This window comes from Fulmarus glacialis, unplaced genomic scaffold (assembly GCF_000690835.1).
Source record: "Fulmarus glacialis isolate BGI_N327 unplaced genomic scaffold, ASM69083v1 scaffold14414, whole genome shotgun sequence".
Lineage (NCBI taxonomy): Eukaryota > Metazoa > Chordata > Aves > Procellariiformes > Procellariidae > Fulmarus > Fulmarus glacialis.
The window spans coordinates 997-11,443 of NW_009207494.1; the positions used below are offsets into that span (position 1 = coordinate 997).

Sequence of the window (10,447 nt, forward strand, 5' to 3'; positions counted from 1 at the left end):
AGAAATGAAATCCCGACCAGTCAGTTCCAGTGCATAGAAGGTAAGTGCTTCTCTAAAATGTGCATGTCCAAACCTCTTGGTTACTGGTGGGTTGAAAAGTCCAGAAGAGTCTTTGTCCCAGCTGAGCTGGAGATTTGAGAGGAGTGGTAGTAGCGCTGAAGTACTCACTAGCTGGGCACTTCACAGCTCAGGACAACGATTCAAATGGAGCATAAATTCAAGTAACACTTGTGAATTAGTCTTCAACGCTTTTTGTTTTAAAGTCAGTCCATGTGATGGTAAACTCCAGATGGATTCACCAGCAAGGGAGCTGCAGAACCTAAGCCTACTCCTATACGTTTCCTAGCAGTAGTTTTATGTGTGGAATCTTATGCCATTAGGAAACAAAGACTTGACATGGTCTGATTGCATAAACTTTGTTTCTATAGTCTTTTGTATCTATAAATATGAAATTGGCAGCATGGGCAGTAATGGTCTGCGTCCTTGAAGATCCTCACGAAGAAAGGTACGAAGCAGCATCCAAAACAGCACCTACAGCCAAAGAGGAGATGGACATGCATGGAATGATTTACTGACTTTTCTTTCTGCTGGCTACATCTGTGCTTTTTTCTCTGCCTTATTCTGTCTGCCTTTTCACTGGATGAACCCACTTCTTTCCCAAGTCTCTTAATGTTTAAAGTATCCTCCAAAAAATGAATCATCTTCACTGCTAACATCTTATGCATTAGTCTGATTCTGAGCCTGATTCTAAATTACAGTAGGGAAGTAGACAATGATGTACTGATTTTTGCTTGTCTTATGAAAAGTAGTAACATACTTGGTTAAATTTAGCAAGTTTGCATCCCCTGTAGCCATGATGACTGTATCTAGAATGGACAGAATGACTTCTTATCAAGTAGAGAAGGGCAAACTGTCTATATAAGCACTAGCTAGAACTTTTATTTTTTAATGACTTTTTTAACCTTCTGCTATGAAGAATCTTCAAAGTATACATGAAAGCTTACCCAACCATACACAAGCTGGTACACAGAAGGTAAGACAGTCTGCCCAGTCTGTAGGTGACCTGTGTGGTGATGTGCTGCCGGCAGGAAGGGCATATTGTGGATGTTGGTTTGCTTGAGAAGATTCCTGCTACGATGATCGGAGGCTGAGACACCAAGTAAACTGAGTTCAAGAAGAAATGAGAAGAAGCAAAATTAGAAGCACAGGAAATCTTTTACAAGTTAGAAAGTCTTAACTGGAGAATGTAGGTTCTTAACATGGCTGATCTAGAGGCACCTATGTTACTATTATTGATTTCAAGTATATTCACAATAACTGCTGTACTGCTTGTTCTGTGTATCCCAGTATGTTGCTTCTACCAGCAGCCTATATTTACTTGGATAAGGACATATACAGGGAATTGCCTATGGGATAATCCCCATAGTCAGGCAGTCTCCACCACCCACTGGCAGATGTGCTCTGACATTGCGAATTTATCTTCTGGTGTTTAAAATTATATGAGAATGCATGTTCTCCCTGAAGAAGAGATTTGAAGGACATAGAGGAGCTTTCTGGATCAACTTTTCCATAGTTACAAGAAATTAATCAAAGCAGTTATTCTAACATACAAATGTCATCAGTCAGATGCTGGTGCTGTCCCCAGTTAGTAAAGTCTGTGGCTTCCCTCACATTTTTTCAGTCTGGACCTGACTCTGTCATACTCCTTGAGGGGCACGCCCCTTGTAGGTACATGAAGGGTATTTTTTCAGAAATGTTTTCAGTGAAAAATACCATTTTAAGCATTATAAAACAAGTTTAGGGTACATTCACACTGTAGCCTGAAGCAAAACTTCAGGAGTGGGAAGGTACTGTCTGTTAGATAGATAGGATATAGCATATCTGTGTTTAATTGCCTTCTGGTCTTAGGGATTTTTAAAAATGTATGTGTCTCCTTCCCTCCTGTAAGAGGTGTTATTTGACTGTTCTTTGAAGCCTTTCCTCACTGTCTCCTTTGAGCTTCTTCACTTCCATAAAAGTGACTAGAACAGGAACAACAAAATACACTGGACTTAAAATTATTTATTCTGAAAGTCCTACTTCCTAGCTTGTTTTAAAAAAATGGGTGCTTCTGTAGATTGCCTAATGCTGGAAAAAGGAGCCTGAGTCTCTCATCTGAGTTTATCTTCCAACATTTCTAGGGAAATTTTCCAGCCTCTTAGATTGTGATTGGGTCAGAAAACTCCATCTTCTCTGTTGATTTTAAAACTAAAAACATTTCACTTTCGTTAGCATGTAGGACACGAACATTGTCAGAAGCATAGTCCCCTGTCACTTACCTGGTTGCTCAAGGGTGGCTGTTTCTCGACAGCTGTAAGGTGGGGGAGAAGGATACTCATAACCTGCTATGCAAAGAAAAACAGGGCAAAATGTAAAAATGCATACAGCTTATGCCTCCCGAAAGCCCAGTTTGGAGTCTGATGAGAAGCTGCGTGGGGAGGTGTCTCGCAGGAGAGGCCTGACATGGCTCAGTGAAGTACAGGACAGGGAAAAATTGCTACTGAATTGATTAATGGATTTTTAAAGCCGAAAGAGCCCACAGTGACTAGCTAGTCTCACTTTCTAGGTAACATAAGCCGAGAAACCAAATTGTTTTTTCAACCCAAAGGGAGTAACTGCATCTATTTCCAGCATAACATTGGAATACTTGGTCTTAATTTAAGAACTCCATTTAAGTACCTTTAACTAGTTTCGGTGATTACTACCCCTACTATTAGTATTTACAGCCTTTTTTCTAGTTTGAATTTTATCTGCCCTCAGCTTCCAGCCAAGTAATTTCACCATACCTTTTGTTCTAGAAAAAAGTTGAAGATCTTTTTCCTTTTGTTGTGGATAAGGGAGAAGGGAAGCTGGTGACTAAGACACCTCATGCTTTTTTAGTTCTTTCTCTAATCTTTCAAATTAAGAATGCAGTCAGCCTACCTGAGTGTGAAATAAATGAATGTATAAAAAAATACATTCATGAATACATTAAAAATAAATTAATATATAAAACTTTACAGCTAGCATGGATGTGGTATCAAACTACCAGACTGGTATGCAGCATGAGGACAGTCCCTACGAGAGGTCTTATTTAGTCAAGCCGCACAGTGTCAGAGAAGCCCTCACCCCCAAGCAGAGCAGTCCTGATGTGGGAGTCCAGCCCTTGAGCCTTTCGGAAGCAATGTGAGTCCAACCAGGGAATAAGCCCACAGGGATACAAAATGGGATACAAAACTGGAATTTCCCAGAGTGAGACAAAATACAATGGCAAAGTTGAAAAAATGTTAGCAGTGTTTCCTTGAATGGCTTGCCAGAAGTGAGATTTGGCATTTGGGTTTAATGGTGGTGGTGGGGTGTTTAGGTTTTTTGGGGGGGAGGTTTTTGGAGGGGGGATTATTTGTGGAAAAACAAATTTGTAAAAAATTAAAAAGTAAAAAATTTCCTTCTGATCTAGAAGAGGAATGTGCTTAGTACAAGTGAGTTATCACTCGATGTGTTTTGTGAGTTACCACTGCTTCCTGCGGAAGGACAAGACACTGCAGCTCAGTGTTCATGTGTTGAGTGCCTGTCCCTTGGTGAGTAGCTTACAAGTGAGACTTTTTCTCCCCAACCTCTTGCAAGCTCTTCTGAGTTTAAATGGGGCCAGAGAGGTCTTTGAAGACAAAAATACTTACAGAGAGAGCTGATCAGAGTAAAATGCTCTGAAAATGAGTCAAGTTTAGAGGCCCAGTACTGATACATCTAGCCTTATTAGTCACCTTCTGACCTCCCATTCTGGTTTTTTGCTCCAGTCTTGCCTGGTGAATGGCAATTTCCTCAATAGCAGGAAGGTAACAAAAGTAAAATCACTGATATCTCAGTGTGTCTTTCAATGAGTGTGGGCTTGAACAGGCAGAAGACAAAGGAGTGTTGTGAGATGTTTGTGTAGGTGTGAGAGCAATGCCTGGTTTCAGAGGGAAAAGCCAACCCAGCAGAGCAGCAGCTGTCAGTGCTCGCTTGCAGTCGTTGAGCTGAATTGTCAGCACTTCAGTCATGGTGTTTCCCCATGAGACAGCAATGGGGAGGAGTTGTTCGTCCCTATAGAGCCTGGCTGCAGAACTGACTCATCTAGGGAGGGCAGCTCTGGGCAGCAGGAGCATTTGGGAAAAGGCCAGTCATCTGGAAAACTAGATTACAATTTAAGCAAGACATAGCACGTCCACGTACAAAGTTTGCTGGCTGAACATTTGCTCCTTAGGAATATGAAATTATTATAGAGATACAACTGCAATTCATTTTCCAATAAAGCATGTGTTGTTTGAAAAATTAATTAAACCAACAAAAATATTTTTTGCCATTTTAAGTGATGTTTCTGTTAGGAGATCCTACCAGCTTGCCTACCCCAACCCTGGGTTTTATATGCTGGCACAGGCACTTTCTAAACCCATCATGCCCTGGCAAAGCTGGGCCCCTTATGAGCTGGCTCAGTTACGCTCTGGAAACCAGCTATCAACGTTTGCCTCGCAGCCACCAAGAGGGTCCTCTTTCCAAACCCCCCCTGCGAAGCCTGCTTACCCTCTTGGCTGCAGTACTCTGGTGCAGAAGGTTCTTGCATGTAGGATTCACGGTGCGGTTCATACATAATCATAGGAATTTCCACACGTCCCTTCTCACTAGGCATCTCTGCAGTTCACCTGCCAAAAGTAGTGCAAAATAAAATCTACTGTAAGTGACTTTTAGTGCCCTGTATTTGTCAATGCCTGCTTCTGTAATTCCTAGTTCTCACACTCAGATTTCACTTAGAGGAAAATTAGCAGCTCTCATATTCTGGCTTTTTTATAGACCTAAGTGCAGTCAGTTCCTGTTACACTTCACGATGAGGAAGATGGGAAGGGAGAGCAGAAAATACCATCTTTATGTATTTCTTTGTGCTGGAAAGCTAAAAATGTTCCCCCAGAAAACACACTATTCAAAGTGTGTAAACTCGTGACTGAAAGTGTTACCTTTGCAGAAAAGTTAACCTAATTTTTTTCTGTGGATTGTCAAAATAATCAAGGAGGAGAATAGCACACTTTGGAGCACCTGTGAAAAACCTTCATGTGTCATTAAGTCAGAGCCTGCAACAGTGCAACCAGTGGCAATTCGGATCTGTCTTGCGTCTGGTTATTGTGCAACCTTATCATCATCATTACCGTGACCAATTTTGTACTGTGAAACTATTGTCTCATCACTAGTGTGACAGGCTTTTGTTGGGCAAGATCATTATTAAATATGACTGTGCTGCCTGAGGCTCTGAACAAGATCAGGCCACAAAATATGTGTGTTTGGAGGTGTTAGCAGGAACTGTTCCTCACCATAAAGGAGAGTGGGAGGAAGAGGACACAGCTGGAGATGTGTGTTTGTATTACTGTAAATGGAATGGTGTTAATTATTCCTAGCTGTCCCTTGAACCAGTATTAACTGGTTGATTTCCTACTAACGTTAACTGTAGGAGTCCTTTGCAGAAGAAAGTTACAGCCTTTCGTGCAGGTCAGCAAGGAAGGGCAGTTTTGGGGAAAAAGGAGCAAAGATGTTTGTGAGGAGCTGCTAAATGAGTCTGGCACAGGTTTACTGGCTGCTCAGTTTACTGGCTGCTCACAGTTCCTTGCAGTCCAGCTAAATGTCCTATGTCGCTGTGCAGATGCCTTCCCTGGTTCCGATCAGGACTGTGCCTATCTCGCCTATTTGCTAGTTATGCAAAAGTGAGGGGTTATATTGTTAAGAGACACTTGGATAAGCAAATAGAGACTGAGAAATGTAACGTTTGGCAAGTCGGCACAAGCTGCCCGAATATGTGAGGTCAAACTGGAGTAGGATAGAAATTGCTGAACAAGGCAAGATGGTCTCACCAGGTCTGTTTTCAAGGTGTGTTGGAGGGCAATGTGTATGGGGGAGGCCAAAAGAGGGGGGATTAGTAGTGCTGAGATAAAGCATCAGTCCTTTTAGGGAGGAAGAAAAGGAGGAATTTGAAAATATCACTAGGGAAGAAGTGATGTAATTTTCACGGGTCTGGATGAATGGGAGGTGATACGGAAAATGGTAGCAGAATGAATAATAAAGAGAATAGGTAGGATGGTGTGGAGAAAAAATCAGAAACACAGCATTGGTCACGTTAAGGCCAAAGATGCTGGAGAAAATTGGTAATGTATGGATTGGAGAAGGGGGGATGGGGAAAGGTGCATCTCGGTATACTTGTTATAAAGAAGCTAAAACAGGTGATTGGGAATGTCAGAGATATTAATAGGCTGTTGTTGAAGCTTTATGAGGATCCCACTGAGAAGAAAAAAGAAAAGCTGAGAATCAAGAGAACTTGGGCAAGATGAAGCTATGAGAGCCAAGGGAGAGTAATGATCTACAGAGAAGACAGACAGTGTGTCAGTAGTAACTGTGGGTTCATGAGTGTGATGATAGACAATATTGCATTAGCCGGTGTTGACCAAGGGCTGTTTCCCTGGGACAAGGATCAGTGGGCAAAATTATAGGGAGTCTCTTCAAGTTTTTGGCTTATTGCTATCTTGATACTTAAACGCCATACACTAAATAGTGGGTGGTGTCAGTTTGGGTGACATTTCTGCTGAATTCATCTCACTCACTGTGAAACAGGAAAAAGAGGAAAGGGCTTTTGAATTTCATCCAGTGACTATAGGCCCAGGCTAAAGGCCTGTCATGAGGCACAGAGTAGGAGGGAATAATAATGGTTAACATAGTGAGAGCATTGCAAGTTTAACAGCTGAATGCAAGCAAACTCTGACTAATCCTTGCTCCACCCAGTGAGGTATTAGTATAATATCACCAGTTAAATGTATAGGACAAGAGATGCAGAAGTGAATCAGCATCAGAGCCAGGAATAGTGTGGGGGTCCCACTGGATGCCAGGTTTGTGTTTGATCTACTAGAGCCATCAAGCACAGAAGCTGTGGGCCGTAGGCTGTTGATAAAGTTGGTGCTCTGAATTTGCTCACTTTCAGTGTCTTGTTACGCGCTTCTAATAGTGCTGCCAGTAGCTCTGTGTCTTGTGATGGAGGACCTGCCCCAGAGCAGATGAGCTGGGCCAACTGGATGGGCATCTGGGCCTCAGCTTCTGCAGGAGCTTCTTCCGCCTACCTGGGAGAAAGTACCAGGGGGTTAGATACCCTCTGGGCCTGAATGCTGCAAGTCTGGAGGTCCAGGAAAAGCATTCTCTATAGACCCTTCAATATATAGACGCAACTCAATAGACCCTTTCATTTGGCCTGTAAGTGGTTACTCTCAGTTCTTGGTTGCAACCATGCCTGTGATGCCTGAGAGCTCTTTGGGGCTGTGACCCCCAATCCTGTAAGTGCTATTGCCATAGATTAGAGCTGGAGACTTTCCTCTCCTCTCTCAGATGCGATCATCTGCTGGAGAGGAGAGTACGGGAGAGAACAGACAGTGTTAGTAGCCCTGTAGGAAAAAGTCGTAAGGAGAAGTATCAGGCAGCAGTTCCTGAAGAGTAGGAAAATGTCGTATAAACTCCCCTCCAGAAATCAGTAACATCTAGGAGGCCCACACTTAATAGCTAGGGAGGTGATGTAAGTTGTCTTCTCTGCAGTCGTACTGAGCAAACGGAGCTCTCTGCGAGGGCAGAGCAGACCCTTGTGTGCTCCTGAAGTGAGGGCTTGGTTTATCTGAAGCGCTCAGGATTGACTTAAGCAACTGCAAACTGCTTGATTTGCAGGCAGAAACGTATAGTCCCAGGGACACTGAAACAAGTCTGTGCCTTCTCTCCTCTGAAGTCTCGGTCTCTTCTACGTATGGGTATAATAGATTTGCGCTGGAAAATAAAGCTCACTTTAAGTCCTGTGGAAATCAGTGTTTTTTAAAAAAAAAAAAAAAAAAAAGCAAATCACCCCCTGAGGCATATACACAAAGAGCCAATTCAGGGAAAGGAAGGTGGAAAGGACAAAGCCTTTACGTTCCAGGAAGGACGTATCCTAGGGGAGAATGGGCAACGGCAATTTCCATCATATTCCTTTGGATTTGCTCCAGGCACTTGTGTTCTGGTGTGAAGAGCAATCGTCATGCAGCCAAGCAAAGCTGCTGAACTGCGAAACTCCACAGCAGGGCCCTGCTCTCTGGCTCTTGCCCACACCTCTGCACGTTCTCTCCCGAATGTCCCTGACAGCTAAATAATCCCACAGAAGAGAATAGTTCAACGTGTGCCTGCAAAGAGGCACAGGCACTGTCACTTGTGCTTTGTCAAGGGGAAACCGAGACACATGGAGGACAATCTTTTCAGGAGTCCTGACAGAGTTGTCATTTGGCCTCCCATGTACGGTTCAAATAGTTGCAAAGAGAACGATGACTTTCCTTCCCTCTCTGTGGTATTTTTCAGAAAGGTTTTTCGGGTGCTGCATGTTTGCAGTGGTGGGCAGAGGACAGTCCTGTCTATGCAAATCATTTTTCACCTTTCAGAAATACTTCTTCCAGTTTGATTTCAAGTTCATTGGAAATATGCTTTTCCCACAAACACTTCTTCAAAGGTGACATTGTGGTATCTGAAATGGAAGCATTCATGAGCCTGGAGAGTCCCGTGGGATTCGTGTCTGTTTTGACCTAGGTATAGCTCAGCAGAACACAAACTGGGAGCTACTTGACAGTCATTTCAGAAATCTCATTACTTTAGTGCTGATGCATCTTTGGTTTAGTCTTATGAGCCTGTGCCAACGAAGTATTAACTTTGAAAGTATTGCAGTATTTAATTTGAAAATTGAAGTTCACTGCAGTACTAATTCTTCTCCATTCAGATTCAAAAATTATATTCTGAAAAGGAGAGGAGGCAGATGGGATTTGGCAGGTGCATGTGTATCAGAGTCCAGGTAACATTTCCCTTACCTCGGTATTCTGTTCTGTTGCACTTCTTCCTCAGAAGTAGATTGACCTAGTTAAAAAATGATGTGGTACTTCTGTGAAAGCTGATCAAGATTTACTAATCTTTTTTTTTTACTTAACTGAGGCTTTTTTTAGCAAGAAAGTTAATTGTTGGTCTCATACTGCAGACTCCAAATGAAGTTTCTGAGAAGTTTTCAGAAGTGCTTGGCACTGTCCTATCTATATTCCAGTTGAAGCAGTGGAGGTGCTCCCAAGACCCAGACACGGATGTAACAGCACAAAATACCTAGCACTTCTGGGAGCGGAGGGGAAAATGTAGGGACAACTTGGATATGTGTAAGAGGGACTAAAGTTGCGAAGGGCTGTCTCTGTGCCCTGTCTGTACTACAGCTGGCAATAAGGGCTGGATCAGTATCATGTCATCTGGCAGGAGGTTATCATATTTGGCTATCACATCAAGTACCAGGATAGCATCCAGAATCTTAGGCAGGGCAGGAAGCAGTGACTTTATAAGAAAAGTGTTTAATCTCCATCTCAGCTCTGGCTGATGTCAGTGTGGGATTTGCCATTGACTTCAGTAGGAGTGGGTTCAGAGATGGAAAAAAGGGAACATGGAATTTGGGAAGAAACATTAAGTGGTTCAGGTATTTGAAGAAGATAGGGTAATACATTCAGAAGTTTTGGGTTTTGGAAGATTAATGTTAAAACATTATAGTAAGCCATCTTCAGATTTCCTGGACACGTAGAGGTATAGCAGTTTTCACCAGTGATCTGTTGGCTTGTAGGATACTAGTCCAAAGGCTTTCAGTTTGCTGTAATGTGTTCTTGTTCTCCTGTCATCACTAGTTTAATGTTTTCTTGGGAATTTAGCCCTTCCAGCTGCGTTTGAGACAATTTCAATTTCTGCTATTTTAAAGAGTGACTATAAAATGCCATTGCTGGCATGTAATTGCATCTGTGGCTTGAACAATATTGAGTGCCTCTGTTTGACTTTATTGAAGCAGTTAATTCTAGTTTTCGGCTAGCAATGAAACACTGAATTCCTCAGTGGAGAGATCTTTTCCCTTTAGCCCTGAGTTGGTCATTTATGGTAACATTCACAATGTGCTGAGGCTTTTCAGATGTTCAGGAAGGAATAGTTCCAGCTCTAATACAGATAAACAAAGAGTTGGGGGCAGCATTCAGGTATTTGTTTATTCTTATTCTTAAAATAGAAGCTAAAAGAGATGACTGCCGGCAGCAAATTAAAAGTTGGACATTAAAAAGTATTCAGAATGTCTGAAGTAGACAACCTTTTCAATGAGATGAAGGATGCTGTGCCAATTCCCCATTCTTACTCTCGAATTTCATTTTTAATCCTACAGTGATTCTGGCTTTTAAGCCTCTATCAGGCTACCGGCTTCTTTTCTCAAATGGAGAGGAGGTAGCTATGGGAGATTCAACTGGATATGAACCGTATTTCTTGTTGCAAACTCTTCACCTGGTTCCATTGGCTTATCTGTTGACTGCATTGACTCACTAGCCAATATATGAGGTTACTGCTTGAAGTGGTCAGTGAA

At 42.4% G+C, this 10,447-nt stretch overlaps 1 protein-coding gene across 1 annotated transcript; it reads right to left on the minus strand.

Moving 5' to 3' along the window:
- Nucleotides 1-422: 422 nt before the first annotated feature.
- On the minus strand, nucleotides 423-4,681 carry LOC104075586 (lipopolysaccharide-induced tumor necrosis factor-alpha factor homolog). The gene is made up of 4 exons (XM_009576140.1): nucleotides 4,576-4,681; nucleotides 2,319-2,381; nucleotides 1,005-1,164; nucleotides 423-531 (listed from the first exon to the last, which is right to left on the minus strand). Exons 1-4 carry the CDS (start codon nucleotides 4,679-4,681, stop codon nucleotides 423-425), a joined length of 438 nt encoding a protein of 145 aa, XP_009574435.1.
- Between the last annotated feature and the right edge of the window lie 5,766 nt (nucleotides 4,682-10,447).

Bases quoted from the DNA above. Each gene is read 5' to 3' on its own strand.
- LOC104075586 (XM_009576140.1), bottom strand. From the start codon at position 4,681: ATGCCTAGTGAGAAGGGACGTGTGGAAATTCCTATGATTATGTATGAA. The intron at 2,382-4,575 runs GTAAGCAGGCTT...TTTGCATAGCAG, and splicing joins AGAGTACTGCAGCCAAGAGG to GTTATGAGTATCCTTCTCCC. The intron at 1,165-2,318 runs GTAAGTGACAGG...TCTTGAACTCAG, and splicing joins AGCCACCCTTGAGCAACCAG to TTTACTTGGTGTCTCAGCCT.